The 25,059-nt window shown below is 43.1% G+C and overlaps 1 protein-coding gene across 3 annotated transcripts in view; it reads right to left on the bottom strand.

Annotated features, from left to right (window-relative positions):
* The window catches only part of LOC144265952 (signal recognition particle subunit SRP54), a 77,117-nt gene that overhangs the window by 30,747 nt on the left and 21,311 nt on the right, over positions 1 to 25,059 (bottom strand). For 2 of the 3 annotated variants that reach the window (XM_077819046.1, XM_077819047.1), the window contains exons 13-16: positions 24,659 to 24,767; positions 23,221 to 23,391; positions 22,147 to 22,242; positions 21,301 to 21,783 (exon numbers count right to left, since the gene is read on the bottom strand). In XM_077819046.1, the coding sequence (XP_077675172.1) occupies positions 21,692 to 21,783; positions 22,147 to 22,242; positions 23,221 to 23,391; positions 24,659 to 24,767 (468 nt within the window). In that variant the 3' untranslated portion in view covers positions 21,301 to 21,691. Of the gene's footprint in view, positions 1 to 21,300; positions 21,784 to 22,146; positions 22,243 to 23,220; positions 23,392 to 24,658; positions 24,768 to 25,059 lie in introns of those variants that run through there. The other variant, XM_077819049.1, reaches the window with a different exon arrangement.

The following is a 25,059-nucleotide window of genomic DNA, read 5'->3' as shown; positions in this document are numbered from 1 at the left end:
CACTTCCACTCAGAGAGACCAGAACCCCCGTGACACTAGTAAACCTGGTGCCATCTCTTGTCAAGTCTGTAGGCATCAGCTGAGCACTGACAGACTGTTGACACTCGGTACTTCAAAGAAACACCCTGGAACCTCCATTTTTGCCACTGTGATATGATTATGATATGTTTTGTACAAACTATGCCTTGTGAGGCATCGTTTTAAAAGTCTTGATCTGTTGAACATTAATATCCTGTTGCATTGTATGTAGTGTTGTATGTGAAGTTATGAAGTATTGCTATATGTGCTACTGAAATATGTTGTGAGGTTGGGAAACACCCACAGCCAGCCTTTCAGTTACAACAAAGGAGGGCCAGACAGTGTTGATGGCCAATCAAAAAAAGAAACCACTATCCGAGAGGCTCCTTAAAGAAGGTATGTACTGCTTGACCAATGGAGACTGACTGACCCCCACATCACAGCAAGGATTTTTCTAGCAGCTGGAAGAAGGAATAAAAAGAGAGACAGTGACATCATCACTTGGCCTCTCCCCCATATCAACACCTGGATGCATCTGATGACGCGGGTTTTAGCCCACGAAAGCTTATGCCCAAATAAATTTGTTAGTCTCTAAGGTGCCACAAGTACTCCTCGTTCTTTTTGGAAAGACAAAGACTTCGAACTGGGGAAGCTTGGTCCCAGGCTGGAAGGTAGTCTTAGCCTGTGTATTGAGGAACCTTAACCTGCTTGCATCGTCTGTCAAGGTGAGACACTGCTTGATTCAAATCCTGCTTAGTCTGTAAAATTTAGACTGCTGATTTATTTTTATTTCTTAAGTAACCAACTTTGATCTCTGTGCCTACCACTTATAATCACTTAAAATCTGTCTTTCTGTAGTTAATAAATCTGTTTTATATTTTACCTAAAACAGCATGTTTTGTTAGAAGTGCTTGGGAAATCTCAGCTCAGATTATGAAGGCTAGTGTATGTCCATTCCACACTGAGGGAGTGGCAAATTGTGTAATGAACTTGCACTGCCCAAGGGAACCTTGAGCAATGTAAGACGATACAGTTCTGGGGTGCAAAACTGTGCACTGGGGGAAATTGGCTGGAGCTTCTCTATTGATGGTTCATGAGCATCTGGGAGATCATTCATGTAACTCAGTCGAATGTGTCCCTACCTTTCAGAAGCTTGTAGCTTGACATCAGCATCACATTGTGACAGGCAGCCAGGTTGGTGGGTTTGGGGGCCTCAGTGATCCCACAGTCCAGGTTGCGCCCGGGACCCTGTGACACAGACTCATAGCTGGAAACCAAACCAGCTCAGCTGTTTGTTAATTTTGTTCCAAATAGTTATTAGTCTAATAAGACTTTATTTAGTGTTTAGTCTCTATGAAATGATTGTAAGTTGCTGCATGCATTAATCTCACTTGTAATGTCTGTATTCCGTACTATAAGGAAACATGTATGTTTTGCTTTATAACTTTTAAAATGTTTGCTCTGAACTTGTGAACCCAAGCAAGGAAATCCTCCCCTCCGCTCATTAAGGAGGCCTATCAAAATTAAACAGGCTATTAAGGAACATCACAAGACAAAGGATTGGTGAATGGCCCTATCGCATCTTGGAAATGCTATGTGCAATGTGAGTTCATCTCATTGACTGAAAGTAATCTCATTGACTAAATGTAAAAGATAAAATAGGTCACAAGAAAATCTTTCATCTTTTTGCTATTCGAATTCTCACAGGGCCAGAGACACTAAACTAAGACAGATCCCCAGGGGTTACCCCGGGTCTGCCCTGAAAGACATTTTGAATAAAAAAATAGCACAAGAACAAATCCGCACAGAAACACCCCTAGATCTCCGATCAGGAGTATTCTATCTGCTACCCAAGTTCCATAAACCTGGAAATCCTGGACACCCCATCATCTCTGGCATTGGCACCCTGACAGCAGGATTGTCTGGCTATGTAGACTCCCTCATCACGCCTTACGCTACCAGCACTCCCAGCTATCTTCGAGACACCACTGACTTCCTGAGGAAACTACAATCCATCGGTGATCTTCCTGAAAACACCATCCTGGCCACTATGGATGTAGAAGCCCTCTACCCCAACATTCCACACAAAGATGGACTACAAGCCGTCAGGAACTGTATCCCCGATAATGTCACAGCAAACCTGGTGGCTGAACTTTGTGACTTTGTCCTCACCCATCACTGTTTCACATTTGGGGACAATGTATACCTTCAAATCAGCGGCACTGCTATGGGTACCCCCATGGCCCCACAGTATGCCAACATTTTTATGGCTGACTTAGAACAACGCTTCCTCAGCTCTCGTCCCCTAATGCCCCTGCTCTACTTGCGCTACATTGATGACATCTTCATCATCTGGACCCATGGAAAAGAAGCCCTTGAGGAATTCCACCATGATTTCAACAATTTCCATCCCACCATCAACCTCAGCCTGGACCAGTCCACACAAGAGAATCATAGAATATCAGGGTTGGAAGGGACCTCAGGAGGTCATCTAGTCCAACCCCCTGCTCAAAAGCAGGACCAATCCCCAATTAAATCATCCCAGCCAGGGCTTTGTCCAGTCTGACCTTAAAAACTTCTAAGGAAGGAGATTCCACCACCTCCCTAGGCAATGCATTCCAGTGTTTCACCACCCTCCTAGTGAAAAAGTTTTTCCTAATATCCAACCTAAACCTCCCCCACTGCAACTTGAGACCATTACTCCTTGTCCTGTCCTCTTCCACCACTGAGAATAGTCTAGAACCATCCTCTCTGGAACCACCTCTCAGGTAGTTGAAAGCAGCTATCAAATCCCCCCTCATTCTTCTCTTCTGCAGACTAAACAATCCCAGTTCCCTCAGCCTCTCCTCATAAGTCATGTGTTCCAGACCCTTAATCATTTTTGTTGCTCTTCGCTGGACTCTTACCAGTTTATCCACATCCTTCTTGTAGTGTGGGAAAAACTACAAGATCCACTTCCTGGACACTACAGTGCTAATAAGCGATGGTCACATAACCACCCTATACCGGAAACCTACTGACCGTTATACTTACCTGCATGCCTCCAGCTTCCATCCAAGACACACCACAAGATCCATTGTCTACAGCCAAGCTCTACGATACAACCGCATTTGCTCCAATCCCTCAGACAGAGACAGACACCTACAAGATCTCTATCAAGTATTCTTAAAACTACAATACCCACCTGCTGAAGTGAAAAAACAGATTGACAGAGCCAGAAGAATACCCAGAAGCAGGGGTGAAAGTAAGTTAGAGGACTTACCGGTACGCCGGAGTCCTGAGCAGGGGGCATGGCCTCAACCGGAAGAGGCAGGCCCTTAAATCCCCGAGCCCTTTAAATCCCCGCCTGAGCCCTGCTGCCCGAGCCCTGGGGTAGTGGTGGCTGGGCTACACTGGGGATTTAAAGGGCCCCGGGGCTCCCACTGCTGCTACCCCAGGGCTTTAAGTTGCCCTCTCGGAAAGCCGGTCCTGGTACGGCGCACCGGCTCTTACCGGTACGCCATACAGGGGCGTACCAGCTTACTTTCACCTCTGCCCAGAAGTCACCTACTACAGGACAAGCATAACAAAGAAAATAACAAAACGCCACTAGCTGTCACCTTCAGCCCCCAACTAAAACCTCTCCAGCGCATCATCACAGATTTACAACCTATCCTGAAAAATGATCCCTCACTCTCACAGATCTTGGGAGACAGACCAGACCTCACTTACAGACAGCCCCCCAACCTGAAGCAAATACTCCCCAGCAACCACACACCACACAACAAAAACACTAACCCAGGAACCTATGCTTGCAACAAAGCCCGATGCCAACTCTGTCCACATATTTCTTCAAGTGACACCATCATTGGACCTAATCACATTAGCCACGCCATCAGGGGCTCGTTCACCTGCACATCTATCAATGTAATATATGCCATCATGTGCCAGCAATGCCCCTCTGCCACGTACATTGGCCAAACCAGACAGTCTCTATGCAAAAGAATAAATGGACACAAATCTGACATCAGGAATCATAACATTCAAAAACCAGTAGGAGAACACTTCAACCTCTCTGGCCACTCAGTAAAAGATTTAAAGGTGGCAATTTTGCAACAGAAAAGCTTCAAAAACAGACTCCAACGAGAAACAGCTGAGCTTGAATTAATTTGCCAACTAGATACCATTAACTTGGGTTTAAATAGAGACTGGGAGTGGCTGGGTCATTACACATATTGAATCTATTTCCCCATGTTAAGTATCCTCACACCTGCTTGTCAACTGTCTAAATGGGCCATCTTGATTATCACTACAAAAGTTTTTTTCTCCTGCTCATAATAGCTCATCTTAACTAATTAGCTTCTCACAGTTTGTATGGCAACTTCCACCTTCTCTGTATGTATACATATATCTTCTTACTTTATGTTCCATTCTATGCATCCGATGAAGTGAGCGGTAGCCCACGAAAGCTTATGCTGTAATAAATTTGTAAGTCTCTAAGGTGCCACAAGTACTCCTGTTTTTTTGCGGATACAGACTGTCACGGGCTGCTACTCTGAATTCTGTTGCTTGGGCCATCCTCTGGAGTGGAGTGGCCGGAGCCGCCTCCCCCCCCCCCACGTTCTTGGGAGTCTGGGTGAGGAGGATATGGAACTTGGGGAGGCAGGCAGGCAGTTATACAATGGATGCAGCGGGGGTCTGTGCTCTTGTTGGCTTTCCTGCAGTTCCAACCGACGCCTCATCATGTCCGTTTGCTCCCCCATTAGCCTCAGCATCGCCTCCTGCCTCTGCTCTTCGTGCTCACTTAATGCTTTCCTGGCCTCTGCCACTGAATGCCTCCATGCATTAAGCTGTGCCCCATCAGTGCAGGACAACTTCATGAGCTTGGAAAACATGTCATCGCGAGTGCGTTTTTTTTGCCTTCTAATCTGCGATAACCTCAGGGACGGAGATGATAGGGGGAGCATAGAAACATTTGCACCTGGGGGGCGATAAAAAGGGAGAGTAAAATTTAAGACAATACATTTCTGAGAACAGAAGGGAGACTCTTTCACAGTGAATCAAGCAATTCACAGCAGACAGCACATGTGCTTTAGGTACAAGGTCACATTTTGCCTTTTATATTGAGCACCTGCCAGTATGGAGACGCATCACACACAGCTGGGCAACAGAATTCAGTTTCCAGGCAGCCACAGTAAGCCTTTTGGTACACAGGGTTGGCTTCTTACACCTTCATACCATGTGGGAATGGTTTCAAACTGCAGCACCATCCTTTCCCATAGCAAACAATGCCATTTGGGTTTCACATTTAAAAGGAGAGGCTGCAGTTTTCAGGTGGATGTGCAGCACAAACCTGTCTGCACCCCACTGCGTGGCTATTCTCTGGGATGATCCCTTTTAGCCAAGCGCAAACAACCCAGCATGAATGGGGTCTTTTTACTGTTCCCTTACAAAAATTCCCCTATTTCAACCAGGTGACCATGAATGATATCGCTCTCCTGAGGCTAACACAGAAAGATAAAGACCGAATGTTGCTTGAATACAACCAAAACCCAGGACCATTCGCTGCCATGCTTTGTGCTGGAATGATTCCAGACTACTTGCTACTGGCTTGGCGCGGTAAAGTGTCCTACTGTGGAGGACGAAATAAGGCAGCCCTCCCCAGAAACCTTCTGCAAAGGCTTTCAGAGTGTCTCCAGGAGAGCTTCATGGAGATGTCCCTGGAGGATTCCCGCTCCATCCCCAGACACGTTAACAGACTTTTCCAGTGGCTGTACTGGCCGCAAATGCATCCCAATTCTTCAGGGCAAATCAAACATTAAACACTATTGCTGTTAAACCCTGAACTGTAGTTACAAATGTGCACTCACCAGAGCTGCCTTCTCCGGCTTCAGAGTCAGGGATCCCGTCTTGGGAGGGTATTGGCTCCAGGGTGATAGAAAGGTCCTGGCTGCTGGGGAGAATGGATTCACCGGTTGCCTGCTGTGCATTCTCCTCCTCCTCCTCCTCTTTCTCATCCACAAAATCCTCCTTCCTGTTGGGTGAGACTCCCCCCTTGCAGGTGTCCATGGACAGTGGTGGGGTGGTAGGGTCCCCCCCTAGAATGCCATGCAGCTGATCATAGAAGCGGCATGTATGGGGCTCTGACCCAGAGTGACCGTTTGCCTCCTTTGTCTTTTGGTAGGCTTGCCTGTGTTCCTTAACTTTTACATGGCATTGCTGTGTGTCCCTGTTGTAGCCTCTCTCCATCATGCCCTGTGCGATTTTGGCAAATATATTCACATTTCTTCTTTTTGATCGGAGTTTGGCCTGCACAGATGCTTCTCCCCATACAGCAATCAGCTCCAGTGTCTCCCTTTCGAACCATGCTGGAGCTTGTTTGCGACGCTGAGGGGACTGCATGGTCACTTGTGCTGCTGAGCTCGCCACGCTGACCAAACAAGAAATGAAATTTAAAATTTCCCGGGGCTTTTCCTGTGTACCTGGCTAGTGCATTGGAGTTCAAAGTGCTGTCCAGAGTGGTCACATTGGAGCACTCTGGGATAGCTCCCAGAGGCCAATACCCTCGAATTGCGTCTGCACTACCTCAAATTCGACTCAGCAAGGTCGATTTTAGCACTACTCCGCTCACCGGGGAGGAGTACAGAAGTCGATTTTAAGAGCCCTTTAGGTTGGTTGTGTAGACGCATTCATTTTAAAATCGACCTAACGTGGCTAAATTTGACCCAACCCCGTAGTGTAGACCAGGGCTCAGATGGAGATACTGGGTAAGCACTGTTGATACACAGAATACTGTAGCCCACTGCCCAGTCTAGGAGAGGGAGAATTATGGAATTCTACCCCAGGACTGGTAAAGGCACAAAGCCTGACACCTGAGGGGCAGCATGTAAAGAGACCAGGAAAGCAACTGAGGTGTAGCTAGCCCTGTAACTGAGACAGGATGGTTTAAGGAAGAGCACAGCTGCTGCAACCACCACTACTACAAAGGCAAGAGAGGCTGGAGGAGAACTTTGACTCCCTACACACACACATACTGTACAGAATTCATGTGTGGGCATGGGAGAAGAGTACAAGGGCTGTGTTGTCTATATTTAGAGACAGTGATCTTCATTACATGTGGCAAGGACCCCAAACGTAGTACGAACCTACATAAGCTTTGTAGAAGGGTACATTGTAAGAGTAAACAAATAAATAAAAATGGAACAAACAGCTTGAAATGGTGCAGGAGATAGAATCTTGACAATTTTCTTCAGTATCTATAACCTTAGGTGGAAGACTGCATTTCTGCTGTCAGTAATGGATAGGATTGTAGAGCATTCAACAACGGAGATCCATTTAGGTCATAATGATTGGTTGTGAATTCTAAAAAGAGCTGTTATCTCCTTTTTAAAGATGTATTATTCCACAGAACCCACTTCTAGTGAACTAGGAGAGTAAAACTGAATTCGGGAAAGAAAGAAAACCCCAAATTATTATATTTATAGCAACTGTTAAGTGCTCCCTCGACTTTCAGATAACAAAAGTATAAAAATCCCTAGTGTTTTTGTTCAGATAAAGTAGTGTAGTTTAAAACTGAACAGAAACGCTATGATGAGCCCTATATAGGAAAATAAAAATGACTTCACCTCTACGTTGCCAGTTTAAATCCTACTTAGGTCAGTGCTAACAAAAAAGCATTATGACAGGTTTCAGAGTAGCAGTTGTGTTAGTCTGTATCCACAAAAATAAAAGGAGGACTTGTGGCACATTAGAGACTAACAAAGTTATTTGAGCATAAGCTTTCATGAGCTACGGCTCACTTCATCAGATGCATTCAGAAAAGCATTAGCTATGCTCAGAGCTTAAATTCAGCTGGAGCTGTCTGGAGTGGAGCTCCGGTAAATATTTTCAAACCTGCAGGAGCCCCACTGCCCCCCACGGGGCTGAAGCCCTGAGACCCAGCATCACCCCCTCCCCCTCCCCGCAGTGCTAAAGCCCCGAGACCCACCCCCCGCCCCACAGCTGAAGCCAGGAGCCCCGAACAAGGGAGCGTGGGGGAGCCTCTGGGAAATGATCTCTGAGAATTTAAACCCTGGCTATGCTCAGCAGATGGTGTCAGCAGCCAGCTTGCTGCCCCCTGCCAGTACTATAACCATAGCCCTTTACAGTAGCATTTTGCCTGGCCTTCCACCAATGTGCCCACTAACACAGGAGGTTAGTGTGTTTTAATTTAGCAGTGTATTGAAAGTCCCAATGAAGAGTAGAAAGGCAGCTATTAGGAAATAAAGAATTCAACATCCTCCAAATGCTTGCATGCACCCATGCCCTTTAATAGCTGTTTTGTTGCCTACATGAATTAATTATGCAGTTGCTAATGAACAGGTGTCTGTCCACCATTACAACTGCTTCCTGTGTTGGCAATCTCAGCAAAAAGGCTAAAAAATGAATGCCATGGAAACTGAGTTACTCTTTCATCCTTTGAGATCAAAGCTCATGTAAGAGCTGCCTGTACTCTACCCATTTGTGAAGAGAGTGAAAAAGGGAAGTTTACCCAATTATAATGGTTGTTCAAGATGTCTGGTCCCTATCTGTGTTCCACTGTTCGTATGCTCTCCTCATTCTCTACTCTGAGGGCATAATGGACAGTGCAGACCAACCGCTTCTCAAGGTCCTACTCTACGGTGAATCCAGACATGATCCAAAGCAGAGAAGAATGAGGGCAGGTAGTGGAATACAGATATGGGCCACACATCTTGAAGAACTCCAGTTACAAGATGGTAAGTAAATTCTCTTTCTTCTTCAAGTGCTGGTCCCTATGTGTATTCCACTGTGGGTGACTAATGAGCAGCACTTCAGAGAGGAGGAGTTTGCAAGGATGTAGGTGGTATGACTGCTAATAGAACTGCTGTCCAAAAGGATGCATCAATAGAGAAGGCTTGGCCCAAGACCTAATGTCTTGTAGATGTGTGGATGGAACTCCATGTTGCTGCCTTGCAAATATCAAGCAAAGATGCCTTGTGAAGTGATGCTACTGAGGATGCTTGTGCTTTCATAGAGTGACCTGTAGTGGGACAGCTGCCCCATTTCTGCAGAACAGGGGATATGCAGCTGGGAAAAGCAGCTGAGTGAATAGCTGGCCACAGGTGTGGCTGGCTTAATCAGGCCACAGCTGGCCTGGATAAAAGAGGCTGTGGACCAGGAGCTGAAGGAATCTTGCTCTAGCTCTGAAGTGGGAAGGGCTAGCTACCTGAGAGGAGGAGGGCAAGGGCACGGGCACGGGCACGGGGTGTTCCAGCCTGGTAAACTCCCAGGCCACAGGCCTTGGTGAAGGCCTAGGAAACGTACTGGGGCTGCGGAGGGGCAGCCTGGGGTTAGACAAAGGCAGCAGGCCCTAACCTCCTTGCCAGTGATGAGTGGCCTTTACAGACTGCAGTTTGCCCCAGTGAGTGGGGGCTAGATAACGACTGGCAGTAGCCACTGAGGCAAGGTGGGTTTAGAGGATTGGGGGTTCCCCTGGGAGGGGACCCCCACAGAGTGAGAGGCTACTGCTGGAGCAGAATGACATACTGGTGTAAGGGGCCAGTGGCAGGCGAGACACCAGCCAGGAGGAGACGCTCTGTTGCTGGAGAGCTAATTCCTTGGATGACCAGCAGGAGGCGCCGCACCGGTGAGTCTTCGCCTCGCTACAGACCCCTTACCCTATATAGTTGGTCAGGGGGCAGATGTGCCAACCGATAAAGCAGGATATGACCAGAGATTCATTTAGAAATTCTTTGTGAGGAAATTGTTTGTTTTCAGATTCATTCCACAACTGCATTCTCTCATCTGTTTTGTCCTTTGCAGGTAAAATGCCAATGCTGTCCTCACATTGAGGGAATGAAGCCTCTTCTCCTTGCTGGAAGCATGGAGCTTTGGGAACAACACAGGTAAGTTGATAATCTGATTTATGTGAAATTCCAAAACTACTTATGGGTCAGTTTTGAGTGTAGTATTAGTGAAAGTGTCTTTATGGAATATTGTGTATGGTGGGTCTGCCATTAGGGCACCAAGTTCACCTATCCCTTCTTTTAACAACCTAGACATTACTGGGTGAGTCAAGTCAGAGTATCAGTCCATTGGTGGGTGACTTGTTGTTTGCCATCAGGTGAACCTGTAGCAAGCTAAGGGAAAGATCCATCATCTTGAAGTTAAAGAGGTAATCCAAGATAGTGAGAATACTTGCTGTTTCTGGAGACACGTGATTCTGCTGGGCCCCGAGAGAGAAACTCTTCCAGTTGGCTAGATAACATTTTTGGGTGGAGTCCTTTCTGCTATTAGTGAGAATGGGTTGTACAGCTTTGGAGCCTGAATGTTTTAGGTTTGACACCCATCCAAATACCAAGCAGTGAGATGAAGAGCATCCAGGTGAGATGACTGACCTTGCTGTTCTCTTGAGTCAAGAGATTCAGGAAGAGCTGAATGCTGATGGGTTGATATTCCTAGGAGACTTGGTAACCAGAACTGCATGGGACATTTGAGGATGACTTGTGCTCTGTCCTGTCGCATTTTCCAAAGAACCCAAGGTAGCAGTGGAACAGAAGGAAAGGCATAGTTCAAGTGGTTTGTTCAAGGGAGTAGGAGAGCATTGTCTCTGGAGTACCAGCCTTGGGCTCCTATGGAGCAATATGTGTTGCTTCTCCTGTTCTCCTGGGAGGTGAACAGATACAAAGTGGGAGTTCCCGACTCCGTGAAGATGCTGTTTACCACAGAACAGTATAACTCCCATTCATGATTGACAATGAAATACCTGGAAAGTACCCTGCTGATAGGATGATGTGGTTCCTGATGCACCAATTCCACAAGTTGACTGCTTCTATTCACAGGGACATGGATCTTACTCCTTCCTGCTTGTTTATGTAGAATACGGTTGTCTTATTGTCCAATATTAAGAGGATTATAATGAAATTGGATGAATGGTAAGAATGCTTTGCAGCAGGCTTCTTAGACTGCTCTGCGTTCCAGAAGATTTATATGCATTCTAGTTTCCTGTGGCATCTAAGAGCTCTGGGCTGCATGAGCCCCACAGCCTAATAGGGAGGTGTCTATAATTATCTTATCAGGGATAGCAAAGGAATACCGACACACACTTGTCCTGGAGCTTTCCAGCAAGTCAGTTGAGACTCACACTTTGATGGGAATTGTCACTACGGTGTTCATGCTGTGTTTGCTTTGTGTAGATATTGTTCAAAACCAAGCTTGCAAGCCACAGAGGAGGATTACACGGTAGATAAAAACAATTTAAAAAAAATTAAAAATCAGATTTTTTTTGGATTTTTTTTAATGTTTCTATTTAAATTATAAATTTTTCTTTTAAAAATATCTGTTTAAAATTAAATCTGAATTAATAGAAAATATGTTAAGGGCTAAACTTATTATAAACTTATCTCTTATCACAGTTAAATAAAAAATAAATATGCTGAATCCATGGGCCTCTACCAAAAACTTTGAATTAAAGGCTGTTTTTCTATATAAAGGAAGAATCGGGGGAAAAACTTCTAAATTTTGAGGTCGAGCTTTTTAAGTATGACATAACTGGTCATGTACTGTTTAAAGGGCTTCTTTTGTTTAATAAAAATAAAGTTTATATTCTGTTTTGTGTGTTTAATTAAATTTCACTTACCATCCTAATGTAACTTGATACAAATCATGACTAAAAAGTTATTTTTTGTAAATAAACAATATATCATTCACTATTTTCTAACATACTAAAAACATACAATTAATAAGAATCTGAAAATATTAAGCAATATAATTGTGCATAGGGAGAGAAGTCCTCACCCTGACTGAGTCTAAAGTTGCTCCTATTAATTCTGTAGTCTACATTGGAATCAGGGTAGACTGTTCTATGTTTACACAGATTCCCAGGGATATTGGGAGATGCAGCATGTCAGGATTTCTAGGCATGCCCTGCCTGTGAGAAGCCAGTCATCTAAATATGGGAAGATGATGGAGCTGCCCCTTCTGAGCTGTGCTGCTGTTACTGAAAACACTTTAGTGAAGACCTTGGGTTGTGTTGCTAGACGGAATGGGAGTGCCCCGTATTAATAGTGGTTGAAAGCCACCACAAACATGAGAAGTCTTCTGTGGAAAGGGTGAATGATGTGGAAAGTATGTATCTTTCATATCAAGAGCTGTGAACCATGTGTCCTTTTCCAGAGTTGGTTTTATCAATGCCAGTGTAACAAAGCAGAATTTTTGTTTGCAAATAAACATATTGAGTTGTTGCGGGTTGAGAATGGGTCTCTATCCTCCCTCCTTCTTGGGAACTAGAAAATATATTGAATAAACCCCTTTTCCCTGGTGTTAGAGGTATTTGCTCCTGCTTCCCACTGGAGGAGAGAGTTCTATTTCTTGAAGGAGGATCACCTCCTGAGAGTGATTCCTGAAGAGGACCAGGAAAGGAAGTTTTGGAGGGAAAGGGGGGAGAAACTCTATGGTATAGTTGGAATGGATGATATCCAGCACCCACTTGTCCATTGTTATTGCCTTCCAGTTGTAGGAAAAAAGTGCTAGGTGGCCATGACAGGAGACCTGAGGATGAGGTGGCAATGGCATCAATATTGGTTTGCAACTCCCAAGCATCTCATCAAAAGTATCTTTTAGACAGTCTGGTTAATGTTATTGAAGTGGAAGGAGGTGGGTATCATGTTCTTTGCATCTTCTGTCATTTGCGAGGTGCTTCGTAACAGCACGGATTGTAAAATGGCTGAGTCACAGGCATTGGTTTGCTTATGGCATTTACTCTTCAGGGCCGGTGTGTGTCTACATATATATATATATATATATATATATATATATATATATACACACACACACACACCAGGGAGTGGAAGATTGCCCTAGGGTCTTTTAGTGAGTGCAAAGACTTATCTGTCTTTTTGTTTAAGACTGGTCTCTAAGGGCAAGTACTCTCTAGTTTCCCAGTGACGTCTGGAACACTGTAAAGAGTATAGCCATGAGTCCCAGCCCATCTCAATGGCAGTTGCCATTGATCTTGATGCTGTATTGGTGGCATTGACCACAGCCTGTAATGAAGTTCTGGCCACCAGCTTGCCTTCATCAATAAGGCCCTGAAACTGAGCCCTGTCCTGCTGTGGTAATTTGTCTTTGAAATCTAGGAGCTTTGAATAATTTAAAAAATCATATTTAACATATTTAATCATATCAACAGCTTTTGATAGTCTGCTATTCTAAACTGGAGGCTAGTAAATGTAAATATCTTCCTCCCCAGAAGGTCCAGACATTTGGCCTCTTTATCAGTGGGGATGGTTCTTGGGTGCTGCTGCCTGTATTTTTCTGTGGCTATAATGGAATGCTAAACTGTATTATACTGTTCTGCCACAAGGTGGCACTGTATAACATATCTTATTTAAATGACTGTCTGCCATACCTGGCAGAGCATTAAAGGATGGTATGATGAACACATCTGCTGTGTGTGAAGAATCTCTGTGACCAGTCCATATCTGGTACAGAAGTACATGACAGTGGCAGCCTGAACAACCAGGGAGTTTTGTGTAGGGTGGGTAAATAAAAACTCTACTCCTTTTGCCAAGATGAAGTAACACTTGTCAGCCCTCTTGGGGATAGGGGCTCATGTTGCCGGTGTATGCCAGGAAGCCCTTGCTACTTCTAGTATGGCTTCATTCACTGGAAGTGCTATCTAGCTGGATCTGATGTCCAAGAGCTTATACCATGTGTCCTGGACCTCCAAAAGGAAATTTGGAGCTCTTCCACCACCCTCTGTAGCAGGTTCTGGAATTTTGTGGTCATCCAAAGGAGATGGTGACGTGGAGCAGCCACCTCATCTGGAGATGAGGAGAGATTCATTGGTACCAGCGGAACTGGCTCATTCCCCTTTTCTTCTGACTTCAGGAGGAAGTATTGGTCGTTGTCTTGGACGGGGGGGTGATATGACACTCTATTAAATCGCACAGATCCTGCATTTCCTGGTTTGGGTGGATAAGGCCGGTTCCAGGAAGTTCTCAATCTCTTATCTGGACTAAATTCCCTTGGTGGAGGTGATGGTGGTTCCTCCAGTACAGCTGCTTTCCCCAATGACAAGCAGGTGAGATCCAGCTCAGCTGGTGGTGCTGTCAGTTCCCTTGAAGGAAAGTCATGGCTAGTAGACAGTATGGGGGCTAGACTTCTTTTTCCACAGTTTGTCTCCTGATGGGGGGGTGGGGTCAAAATCTCCCTTGTAAGGATTGGCCCCAGCAACAGGGGAGATTGCAGATCTGAGAGAACAATTATGTCCTCCAGAGTGGTGTATCCTCCAGAGTGGTGCACACAAGGCCTTGTCTGCCTGTCCCATCAGAGTTGATGTGGGAAGACTCTTGACTGGCAGATCCATTTGGAGTCATTGCAGTACTGTCAATATGAGTCTCCCGTCTAGTGCTCTTTGTCATTTATTGGTGGTTCTTGGACCCTTGACCTGGATGGTTGCATGGGCAGTAATGCTGCCTGGGGTATCAGGAGAGCCTTGCTCCTGTGCACCTTCTTACCATACTCCTGAGGCTTAGGACTTTCCAAGTCTTTAGAACTTGGGTGCAAGACTCACCCAACTTGGATAGGCTCAGGGAGGGATTTATCCTCTTCAAAGTGGACTTAAACAGGGATCTGCTCTTGTGCTTATGAAAGTATCCCTCATCCTCAGGAGGAAACCACAAAGAAGAGTCTCTGGCTTTGCCCTTTCCCGCTTCTGCATCAGACATTCTGTTAGGAAGCGTGCTCCTCAATGACTCTGGCCAATGTACAGGGAGGTCCTCCCAGCCTGAGTCTGACTGAAGCCTCAGCTTTCTCCAGAAGGTACTTTTTAAGCTGGAGTTCTTGTGTCTGTCAGCTGTGGCTGGGGGGAAAAGGCAACAGATACTGTACTCAGTGGAGATATGCATTTCTCTGAGACTAAAGGCTGACTAAGAAAGACTGGGGATGGGAGAGAGTTTTCAAAGCCTGGTATTCTGGGCACAAGCTAATTCCTGTACCAGGGAGGTGGGAAGTTTCCCCCTGGATTACAGATTCAACTATTCACTAGTTATCCTAATAAGACTATTAACGCTATCTACACTAATGATCTAAAATTATATAAAACTTTGAAATATTTATAGGTTTGGAGACGAGGATTAAGCTGAAAAGAAAGGAGAAGCTCTGGACGCTGGAGATTCCAACACAGGCCATGCAGTGGTAACAAAGAACTGGAGAAGTAGTTGGTCTACACTACCCCTTATATCCTCTGAGCAGAGCACAGGGAGAGTAAAGGCACAGGTGCAGACCAATGGACACTGCTTGCAAGAGTTCTCCAATCTAAGGTGCCTGGAGCACATGGATACCTACCATAGAATACACACAGGGACCAGCACTTCAAGAACTGGACTTGCCAAGCCTGTCGCTCTAGCCCCTTTAATGGACTTTCGCTTCTCTAATAAAAATATAAGAGAAATGTACAAAACACATACCTTGGTCATATTAACAGAGGTTCTAGAGTTAGCAAGAAATAAAAGTCTGCAAAAGTTACTTTTAAAATAAAATTCTTGACAACCTCCAGCTGCCTGCCCTTAGCCAGAATCTTGAGGCCATGCTCCTGAAATTCTAGATGACTTATCTCCAAGTGTTTATTTTTGGGAGGTGCCTACTTTTAGGTCACTAGGCATTACTGACTCAAATTTTCTCAGGGTGTCCATTATTTGCAAACTCTCAGCTGTCCTGGCTATCAGTTTGAATTCAGTCGAAATATAAAGTTATGTATTTTAACTAACCCAGGAGTTCTCAAACTTCATTGCCCTCAGGCTTCAGCTCCAGGCAGTGGGGGTTGGGCTTCAGCAAATCTCAACCAACCCTGATGCCCCCATTAAAATGGAGTCCTAACCCACAGTTTGAGAACTGCTGCTCTAATTTATGCAAATTAGACAAGATGCTTCTAGCAATAGCTGAGTATAAAGAGATAAACCAGTTTTGTACATTACCTACTCACCAACTTAATGTGCTGCTGCCTTGTTCTCTAGTAGTTCTTTCAATGCACTACAGTTACAAGAATCTCCATGGAAAGGTGAACCGCAAAACCAAAACATTGGTTTAAGTCTTTTTGCTTCTTTAAAACATCAGGACTTCTTTATAAATAGAAAGAATAGAAATGCTCCTTCTGCAGAATAAGGCAGGGTGCAGAATAGGGAGGAAGAAGGGGAGGAGAAAGGGTGCAGGGAGGGGCACGATGGGCTCTGCATGGGGAAGGGGTGTAGGAGTTGCTACTACTGACTTCTATAGGTGCAGTGCTTTCACCGAGCTTCCCCATGTCTGGTGGGTAACTAAGTTTCATGAGTATGGCTCTGGACCATGGTCCCAACAAGAGGATGCATGGAGGAACTGCAGACAATGGAGCCAGCAAATTAATTTGGCTGTCGAGGCAGCACTGTAGCAGTGTCTCCTACACATCTCCCTTTTCAGGATCCATTTTTTCACAGGATCCAGTTTTAAATTGCTGTATCATGGAGAAGTCAATACAAGTCAGACGCAGTGTATTCTCATTTGCAGGTCATGTTTAAGAACTAAACCAACACTGGATAACTTCCTCTCCATCCCCCTCTAACAAGCTCCCTCCTTCAACAGCCTAAGAGTCTTAGCTTCTTTATAACGGTGAACTACTACACTTGCCAGAAGGAAAGGTATCTTTTCATAGCCCACTTACTTATCACTTTTCAGCTCATGTCTTGATGCCATTATTACAAACTCTTATTTCAAAACAAAAGCTTATATTAAAAATAAAAAGATAAGAAGTCACCTACATTTCATGACTGAACTAGCAATTTGTGCACAGTGATGCGTATGTCTATTTGAAGACCGGTTCACATACCCAGTAGGGTAGGAAACGCCTATTACACATGCTGCTGCTGGAAGATTTCACCAGTGTCTTGACCTGACTGTCACTGTCTAGTGGCAGTAACTGAGATTTGAGACAACCGTAAAAGTGTAAGAAAGCCACAGTTGTGCATTGAGTTGAAAATAGAAATAACGAATCATTTGTCTCTGTGGATTGGCCTGTACAGAAGTACAATGCTCCTCTGTTCCTGTTCAATATACTCCTTTGTATGTTTCATTTTCATTAAGGGCATTCAACTCTATATCTAAACTCTTGCATACAGAGTTCTGGTTGAGAAGATGGTTATATGAATCATCTTTGGTTGCTAAAACAGAAAACAGATTACCTTTTCAACATTTTATAGATTACATTGATTTTGATCACTGTTTGTAATGAACCAGAATAGGTAGCTTTAGTCACTTGTTCGATACCTTTACAGATATTTGAAAATAGCACCCGTGCAACTGCAGGACTACTCTCATGTAAAATGGTAACACAAGTGTCCATAGTTTTGATACAGGTAGTTTGTTTGTTTATTTATTTTTAGACAAAGGAACAGCTGTACAAGATCACTCAGAGGGATGACAGAAAAGGGAAAATATGTAGTGTTTCCAACTGAGGAACTGCATGCCAAGTTTACTAAGATACTACACATCTGATGCATTGAATATGAACTATGCTGACAATGCCAAGATCATTACTGTAGGTCAAAGCTATAAATAGAAATACTCCTGGGGGAATTCTGCACCACTGCATGTGTGCATATTTCATGGGCCATGCATTTTTTTCCCCCAGAAAATAGCTTCTGCTGAAAAGTTGCTACAGTTCCTTTTGCCCACCAGAGGGCACTGGGGTGCTAGAACACAGCAGCCGCTCCTGGCCAGTCCTAGCTAGGATAAGGAAGAGAAAGAGCCTGCATTGGCTTCTTCACAGCACCTGTCAGGCCAGGTCAGGAGACAGGGAATATAGGGAGACAGGCTGGGGGCCAGACAGGGGATCATAAGGGCTAGTGGGGGAGGATAGACCGGGGCAAGGGCTGAATGGGAGTAGAGCCACAGGGGTGAGGGAGATGCAGGGCCACATAGGCGGAGGGTGCAGAGCTACAAGGGGAAGGGAGATGCCTGAGTGGGGGCACAGATACACATGAGGGGGTACAGGGACACATGGAGATGAGGGGAGAGGACTAGCTGTGGGGGCAGAGAGACATGGGATGGGGAGAGTGGGTGCCTGAGTGGGGGTGGAGGGACACGTGGACAGGAGCAGATGTGCCCTGACTGAATGGGAGAGGTTAGGAATCAGCCAGGGTCTGCATGGGTGAAGCTCCCCAACTCCTTTACAATCGCTCCCCCTCAAAAGAAAAACAAACCCCTTCCATACTTTTCCTACCCATATCCAACAACCCTCCAAGTTCACACCCACCAATTACTTCCCTCCCCCACAAGCCTTTGCATTGCTTCTGAGGGGATGGGAAATATGGTTCTGTTCTGTAGTTTAAATGAATTATTACTCAGTTCAGTATTATTATACCTTGTATGGAATCTGTCAAAACACATTTCCTGAATCTTTATCATCTATTTTGTTACAGGCATATTTGCTGACATGTATTTTGATATAAATTACCAAAATAATTTAAACTGGTGTGATTATATTGTTATTTTGACAAATAAAATATGAAGAATTTTGCAGAATTTTAAAAGTGTACAGAATTTTTAATTTTTTGATGCAGAATTCCCCCCATAGTATAAAACCAAGCCATCCTGTCACTTTGCCTTGCAGTCAGCTGGGTCAACAACACTCCTCAGCATCAGTTTTCTTTGGATTTGTCTACACTGTAGGCTTGCCATGTGTTTTTGCCCAAACCTCTTATCACCCACTCAAAGCCCTTAGCATCTAGGTGTATACTGAACATGTTGCATTTGGGGGTATGGATTAGAGCCCACCCAAAGTATCTTTATTTTTCTCAGGAGACAATTGGCTGACATGTCCCCAAAACAGATCTTTGCTATGATATATCATCCTAACTTTAAAAAAAATTAACCCTATCCACAGAAGTTCATTTGGGTCCTGTTACTTAAAAAAAAAAAAAAAAAAAAAAAAAGAGAAAAGGAAATAGAGTTTTGTTCTTTTTGTATAAAGGGCCTTTCCAAATTACAGTCAACCAACTTAGGGGATCCACATACAACACAGAACCCTACTTCCATTTCATACTCAGAGATAAAGATGGTGGGTGCTATAAAACAGAGGGGGAGCTAGCTCAGAAGCCAACTTGACAAGACAGATGTCAGGAAAGGACCAGGATCTGAGAGACAGTAAGAGAAACCTCTTCACACAAAAAGGATCCTACTACCAACGGGGAGCAAGGAAAGCTGAAGATGTGAATATATGCTAAAAAGTTAAAGCTTGTAGAAGGAAAAGCATTCCTGGGTTCAGATAGAGGAATGCCAAATGTTACACAGAAGCACAAAAACCACTAAAATGGGAAAAGGTGAGAAGGGCTGTAGATGGTCTCATGTGCAAGAACAAATGATATAAGGCCACTATGAATTTAATTCTCCCATGCTGTAACTAATTTTGATATCACCTCCTACAATACATACTCCACAAGATGTGGAAAATTGACTGAGCAGTGGAATTATGTTTGTATGTATTCCTAGTTACACTTGCACAATATTTAGGTGATTATTACTATTCTGTTTAGGCTGCATATCTCAGACTACACTTGAAGAGATGGAGTGTGTAAAGCCACAATTACTACAAGCACCAGCATTCAAAGCAGTAAGTAAGAGCCTGTCACACTTTAGACAAAACCATACAAAAAGATGAACATTGTTGCTGTATAGCGAACACTTCCCCACATGCTGATAAGATTGACGGCTTCCTCACATACTATTCTTTCCTACAAATCTTGGCAGGAAGTCTTGATTAATCTCTTGCACAGCTCAATGTCAACATTTTGTCTTTTCACTGTAAGGCCCTGTCTACATTATAAATACTTCCATAATCAGAAACCTAGTTTCAGCACAACATGGTTTTTCACTGACTTACCTCCAGTGTAAATAGGGTAATAAGAGGAAACCAAGAACAGGTTAAGGTACGTTTTACTACAGATTTCACACTTGGGAGAAACGACACTTGTCACCTCGGGAAACAGAACAATACAGTTGTACAATGTAAACAAATCCTCATTGGCCTCTTAATGCTGGACTCAATGCCTCATGTTTTTGCCTGTAAATCAGAATCTTTAATTAAAGTTTTAAAAGATTTTTTAATAAGGTATTTGCAGTGGTATTAAGCAGGCTGATGTTTCCGTATACCAAACCCCAAGCCTTGTTTAACACTCTTTAACATTGGGCAGTGACATTAACACCTTTGACTCGTTGGGCCCATATATTCCACTGAAATTAATACAAACACCCCCTTCCCAGTCAATTGATAGAAAGAAAATAGATATTGAAAAGTTTGTCCTTGCCGCCTCTCTCCCATCCCCTCAATAATTCTTCCATGACTCCAGAAGTCAGGGATAATAGATGAACTTTGAAGCATGCCCGAAGGTCAGTAGATTCTGCCCGTTTCAGACCATGGTTGAGGATTAAGTTCCAAAGTCAAAGATCCTCACACAATTGCCAGCTATTCCTTCTCTTTTATACAAAGGGAGTTCCAGCTCAAGCACCCCTGCTCACTGTGTCAGTATGACACAGCAGAACATCATTTATCCGATCTAATCAGATAATCTGGAGAATGGGAAAATGCAAGGCTGCAGCACCATCTAGCGGTCACGGAGAGATCACCCGCTTCTGGACCTGTGTGTGCAGGTTGTTCGGTTAATACACAGAGCCGCATAATGGAGGGTCAAATAAATGGGGTTCTACTGTTTTGGGAGAAAGGTAGTCTCCTAGTTCATCAGTTCCTGGCCATTTAGAGCTTTATGGTCAATATCAATATTTTAAATTCCATTTAGTGCAGATTAAGAGCACCAGTGTATGCTCACAGCAAAATACACTGCTTAATTAGGAGTCTGGTGAGATTAACACAAAGTTAGATGTCATGAGTGTACTGAAGATACTTGAAACTCAATAACCCTCTCAACAGACTCCTATATCTACTAAACAGGAGGAAAGATAAGAAGCAAGCTTGTGAGATCCTGCACAGGATGTCTACGGCAAGGAGCAGCAGTTCCCCCCAAAACCAGTCTCTGAGAATGCGCAGCAAAGGAGGTAGACGCACACTAACGAGCAGCCCTATTCACCCCAATTTCAGTCTGCAGGCAACTCAACACCTCAAATGCATGGATATCAAAGGCATATATTTCCTCTGATCATCTTTTTCGTAACTGTTATTTAAGTACTGCTATCAGTGAGCAGTGGCCATCTACACTACATCGCATAAAAAGGTGCATTTCTAGTGATAGTTTTAAAATCAAAGAAATAAGCACATCCTTCATTTACAACCATTTAAGTTTATTTTACAACGTATTTCTTGGGACATTTTATGTTACTATTAACCAAATATCTGGCTTGTTTACAAATATAATGGCTGCCATTTAATGCAAACAATTAAAAAGTGTCTCTACATATTAAAATTTTACATCATGATTTTTATTTATTAAACTTAAGAACGTCTTTTGATGGGAAGGAACTAAGCAAAAATATAACTGTTTTCCAGAAATCAATTTAGAATCTTCTTGAGAAGCCCAAATAGAAGTTTCAAAAGGTCACTTCCTTCACCCCCATCGACACTCCTCTCTCACTGTAAAAAGGAAGAAATCAAATCCTTTTACAGAAGTCACAGCAAAAGTCCTCAGCCAAGTCAGTTTTTATTAAGGCTTCTTTACATATTATTGAATCCCATCATGCCTTTCATGTTTCCAGCAGCACCTTGTTGAAACTGTCTCATCATTGACTGCAATCCTGCCATCCCACCTAGAGAAGAGAAGTCAGTGAGAATTGGGTAGGTAAGTAGCCTGGCAATTCAATTAGAAGTAACTCTTTTTGGTAAAGAAACCTCATACTTCACCACTAATGCACAGCACCATAGGTGTTCAACTGTGCTTTACAAACACAATAGGCATAGCCCAGAAGAGCTCATTGTCTAGTTTGGATGGATATTCAATCCAAGTAGTACGTGAGTGGGAGTAGATGGTCAGAGGAAATCGGCAACTGAAGACTAGATTTAAGGTGGGTTTTAAAAGGAGAGATAGAGAAGGAACACAAATATGCTGTCAAATGCTCCCCCATAATTCCTTGCAAATTGCCTAGTTTATATTGCAAAAATGTAACACTTACCCATGTGATGAAGAACTCTTGGATCCATCATCTTTGCCATCTGTTGGTTCAGTTTTGCCATTTGAGATGGATTTACATTCTTTGACATGTCACCTCCTTAAATACAGAAAGTGACAAGAAAAATGCATTACTCAGGAAACTGATAATGTAAAAGCTTCCCCCTTCTAGTTGCTCGATTCAAACCAGCTTAAGTTAACCATGATCAAAAGTGACGCTGCCACCTGCTAAGTGGTTGATGATCTGTGTGTGTTTGGCAGTACTTGTGGAAAAAACAAACAAACCAGCAGTCTGTATATTTGTAGCGGAGAGAGTTTTCTCCTCATCAACAGAAAATCTTTACTGCCAGGCTGAAACTGTTCATGAACTCCACACTTAAATTCACAAGGCATGAGTGCTTTATCTCTCTGGCCAACTGCATGTTAACTGTCACATAACTGGCATAAGCAGCAGTACAGCTAGTAAAGAATTTTATATAAAATGAAAGTGAACACATTTTAGATGTACATAAAGCTATTCAAAATATTTTCCAGGGGTTAGTAGAATGGCAATTCCAGGTGCACTCCTCTAAAATAATTTCCCTTTAAATTGAATCTACATGCAGCAGTCACAGCTGGGTTGAATTTATCATGTAGAGCAAAAATTAGCTTATAAACAGGACTTGGGAACTGTTTCGTAAATGGATGTTTCTGACCAACAAAAGATTATAGGAAAAAAAAATCAAGATTTTTTTCCTTATTATTTGGGGACCGAAGGGAATCCTCATTAATCAGATTTCTCAATCTTGTCCACTTCCATTGAATGAACACTAACAGTACTTTGCCTTTATTAACTAACTTCAAATCAGAAATACCAATTTCTGCTCTAGGCTCATTATATAACTCAACTGTCCATAGAGTAACAGAAGGCGCCATAGCCCACTTTCCTTCTGCAGCCACACTTATTGCCTTTTCTCCCTCAGACCTCAAACTACATTTTTAAACCCCCTCATCTTTTGCCCTATTCCCACTAGCGACCACCACCACAATGCCTTTCCTACAGCTGAGTAATTGCCAAATAGATGGATGTTTTACTTACCTTTGAAAAGACCCTTGATGCCTCCCATCTTTTTCACCATCTGTGCAAACTTTGTGTACTGTGTCAAAAGCTCCTGTACATCTCTGGTAGAAACACCCGAACCTCTTGCTACTCTTTGGATTCTTCCTGGTTGTTTACTGAAAACCTTTGCACCATCTGTACTATCTAGTTCTGCAATTAAAAACAATGCAAAATATTTATACCTAATTGTATGTGAACTTATTAACATTATCTGGATGTAGTACAGGTTTTAATGAGAACTCAGTCACCGAGAATTGTTTTCATTTTTAAAGTGTGGTTCTACCCTGAAAATTGACTGTAAGTGGGAGTGGACTTCCATATACATTGTATCTCAATGATTTCTATAATTTTTCCGACTACCAGACACTCAAGCTGGATTTCCTTTATTCTTGTGCATCGCCATTAGCAACAGATGTTCTGCATAACAAATTATGCCCCTAACTACATGTGTGCAATCCCACTGAAGACTACTGCAGTTTGCACAGGTATAACTGAGGGCATAATCTGCCAGTTAAGCTTCTATGACTAAAGTTGATGTGCAAGATGAAAACAAACCAACCTGAGTGCCAGAGACCAGGGTGAGCTGGTGGGTCTGACAGGTGGAAAACAATCCTTTTACTTGCAAACAGATGAAGTTTTATACAGATATTAGACAATAAATATGCAACCTCACACAGACATTTTTGCAGGCAATTCTACCTGACAATGACTTTAAGGAAGTGATTGTCAGTCATTAGAGATAATGAGTGTATGGACTGTGTCTACTCCAGCTGCAAAAGTATGCTTAGAAATCTCCTCTAGGTAATAAAATATCCCTTCCAAATAATGTACTTTGGATCAAGCAGTATCTGGATCCTCTACTCAGTCTTATTTTTGAAAGCCTACATGTTATGTGCACTTCAATTCTGTTGTGGGTTTTCCAATTGTTTCCAATTGGATTGTTTCCAATTGTTTCAGTTATGTATGGATATTTATACGAACAACATGATAAATTAGAAAAGGAGTACTTGTGGCATCTTAGAGACTAACAAATATATTTGAGCAAAAGCTTCCATGAGCTACAGCTCACTTCATCGGATGCATGCAGTGGAAAATACAGTGGGGAGATTTTATATATACAGAGAACATGAAACAATGGGTGTTACCATACACACTGTAACGAGAGTGATCAGGTAAGTAATAAATGCTCAAATAAATTTGTTAGTCTCTATGATGCCACAAGTACTCCTTTTCTTTTTGTGGATACAGACTAACACAGCCGATACTCTGAAACCTGTCATGATAAATTAGTACTCTCCTGTTTCTTCCCACCCTCCCCAATACTTGTTTCCCTGACTTGTTCCAATAAAATGATGAACACAGCTATGAATTATTTAAGTAACTGTTCTTAACTTTCTATTACTGGAACTCGTTTTACCTTGATCATTCATACTGTCCATTATAGTCATCAATTTCTTTAGCCTTGCCATTGATTCCTGTTCATTGCCTTTACTCATAAAATCTGTTCCAAAACCAGGGATCATACCCTATAAAATAGTACAGTTAAAAGAGTTAATTGTGTCCGTTTTGCAAATTACAAGAGACTACTGTTTGAGTGACCTGTGAAATTGATAGCGCTATATATTTTAAATATTTTATTCAGCAAATCTGAACATGTTCAAATGCAGAAATAGGCAAGTTATTCACGTTTACCAGAAGCCATTAAAATTATCTGGTAGCATTTCAGGCAGCTATTCAATGGGAAGAATTCCTTAAAATTCAAAAGAGTTCACTCATTTTCAATTTTTGTAGAAAGTGCTGGAGAAGTTTGGACAGAAA

Source organism: Eretmochelys imbricata, chromosome 6, assembly GCF_965152235.1.
Source record: "Eretmochelys imbricata isolate rEreImb1 chromosome 6, rEreImb1.hap1, whole genome shotgun sequence".
Classification (NCBI taxonomy): domain Eukaryota; kingdom Metazoa; phylum Chordata; order Testudines; family Cheloniidae; genus Eretmochelys; species Eretmochelys imbricata.
Note: the sequence above shows the minus strand (reverse complement) of the source record. Positions and strands in the feature narration are given on the sequence as shown.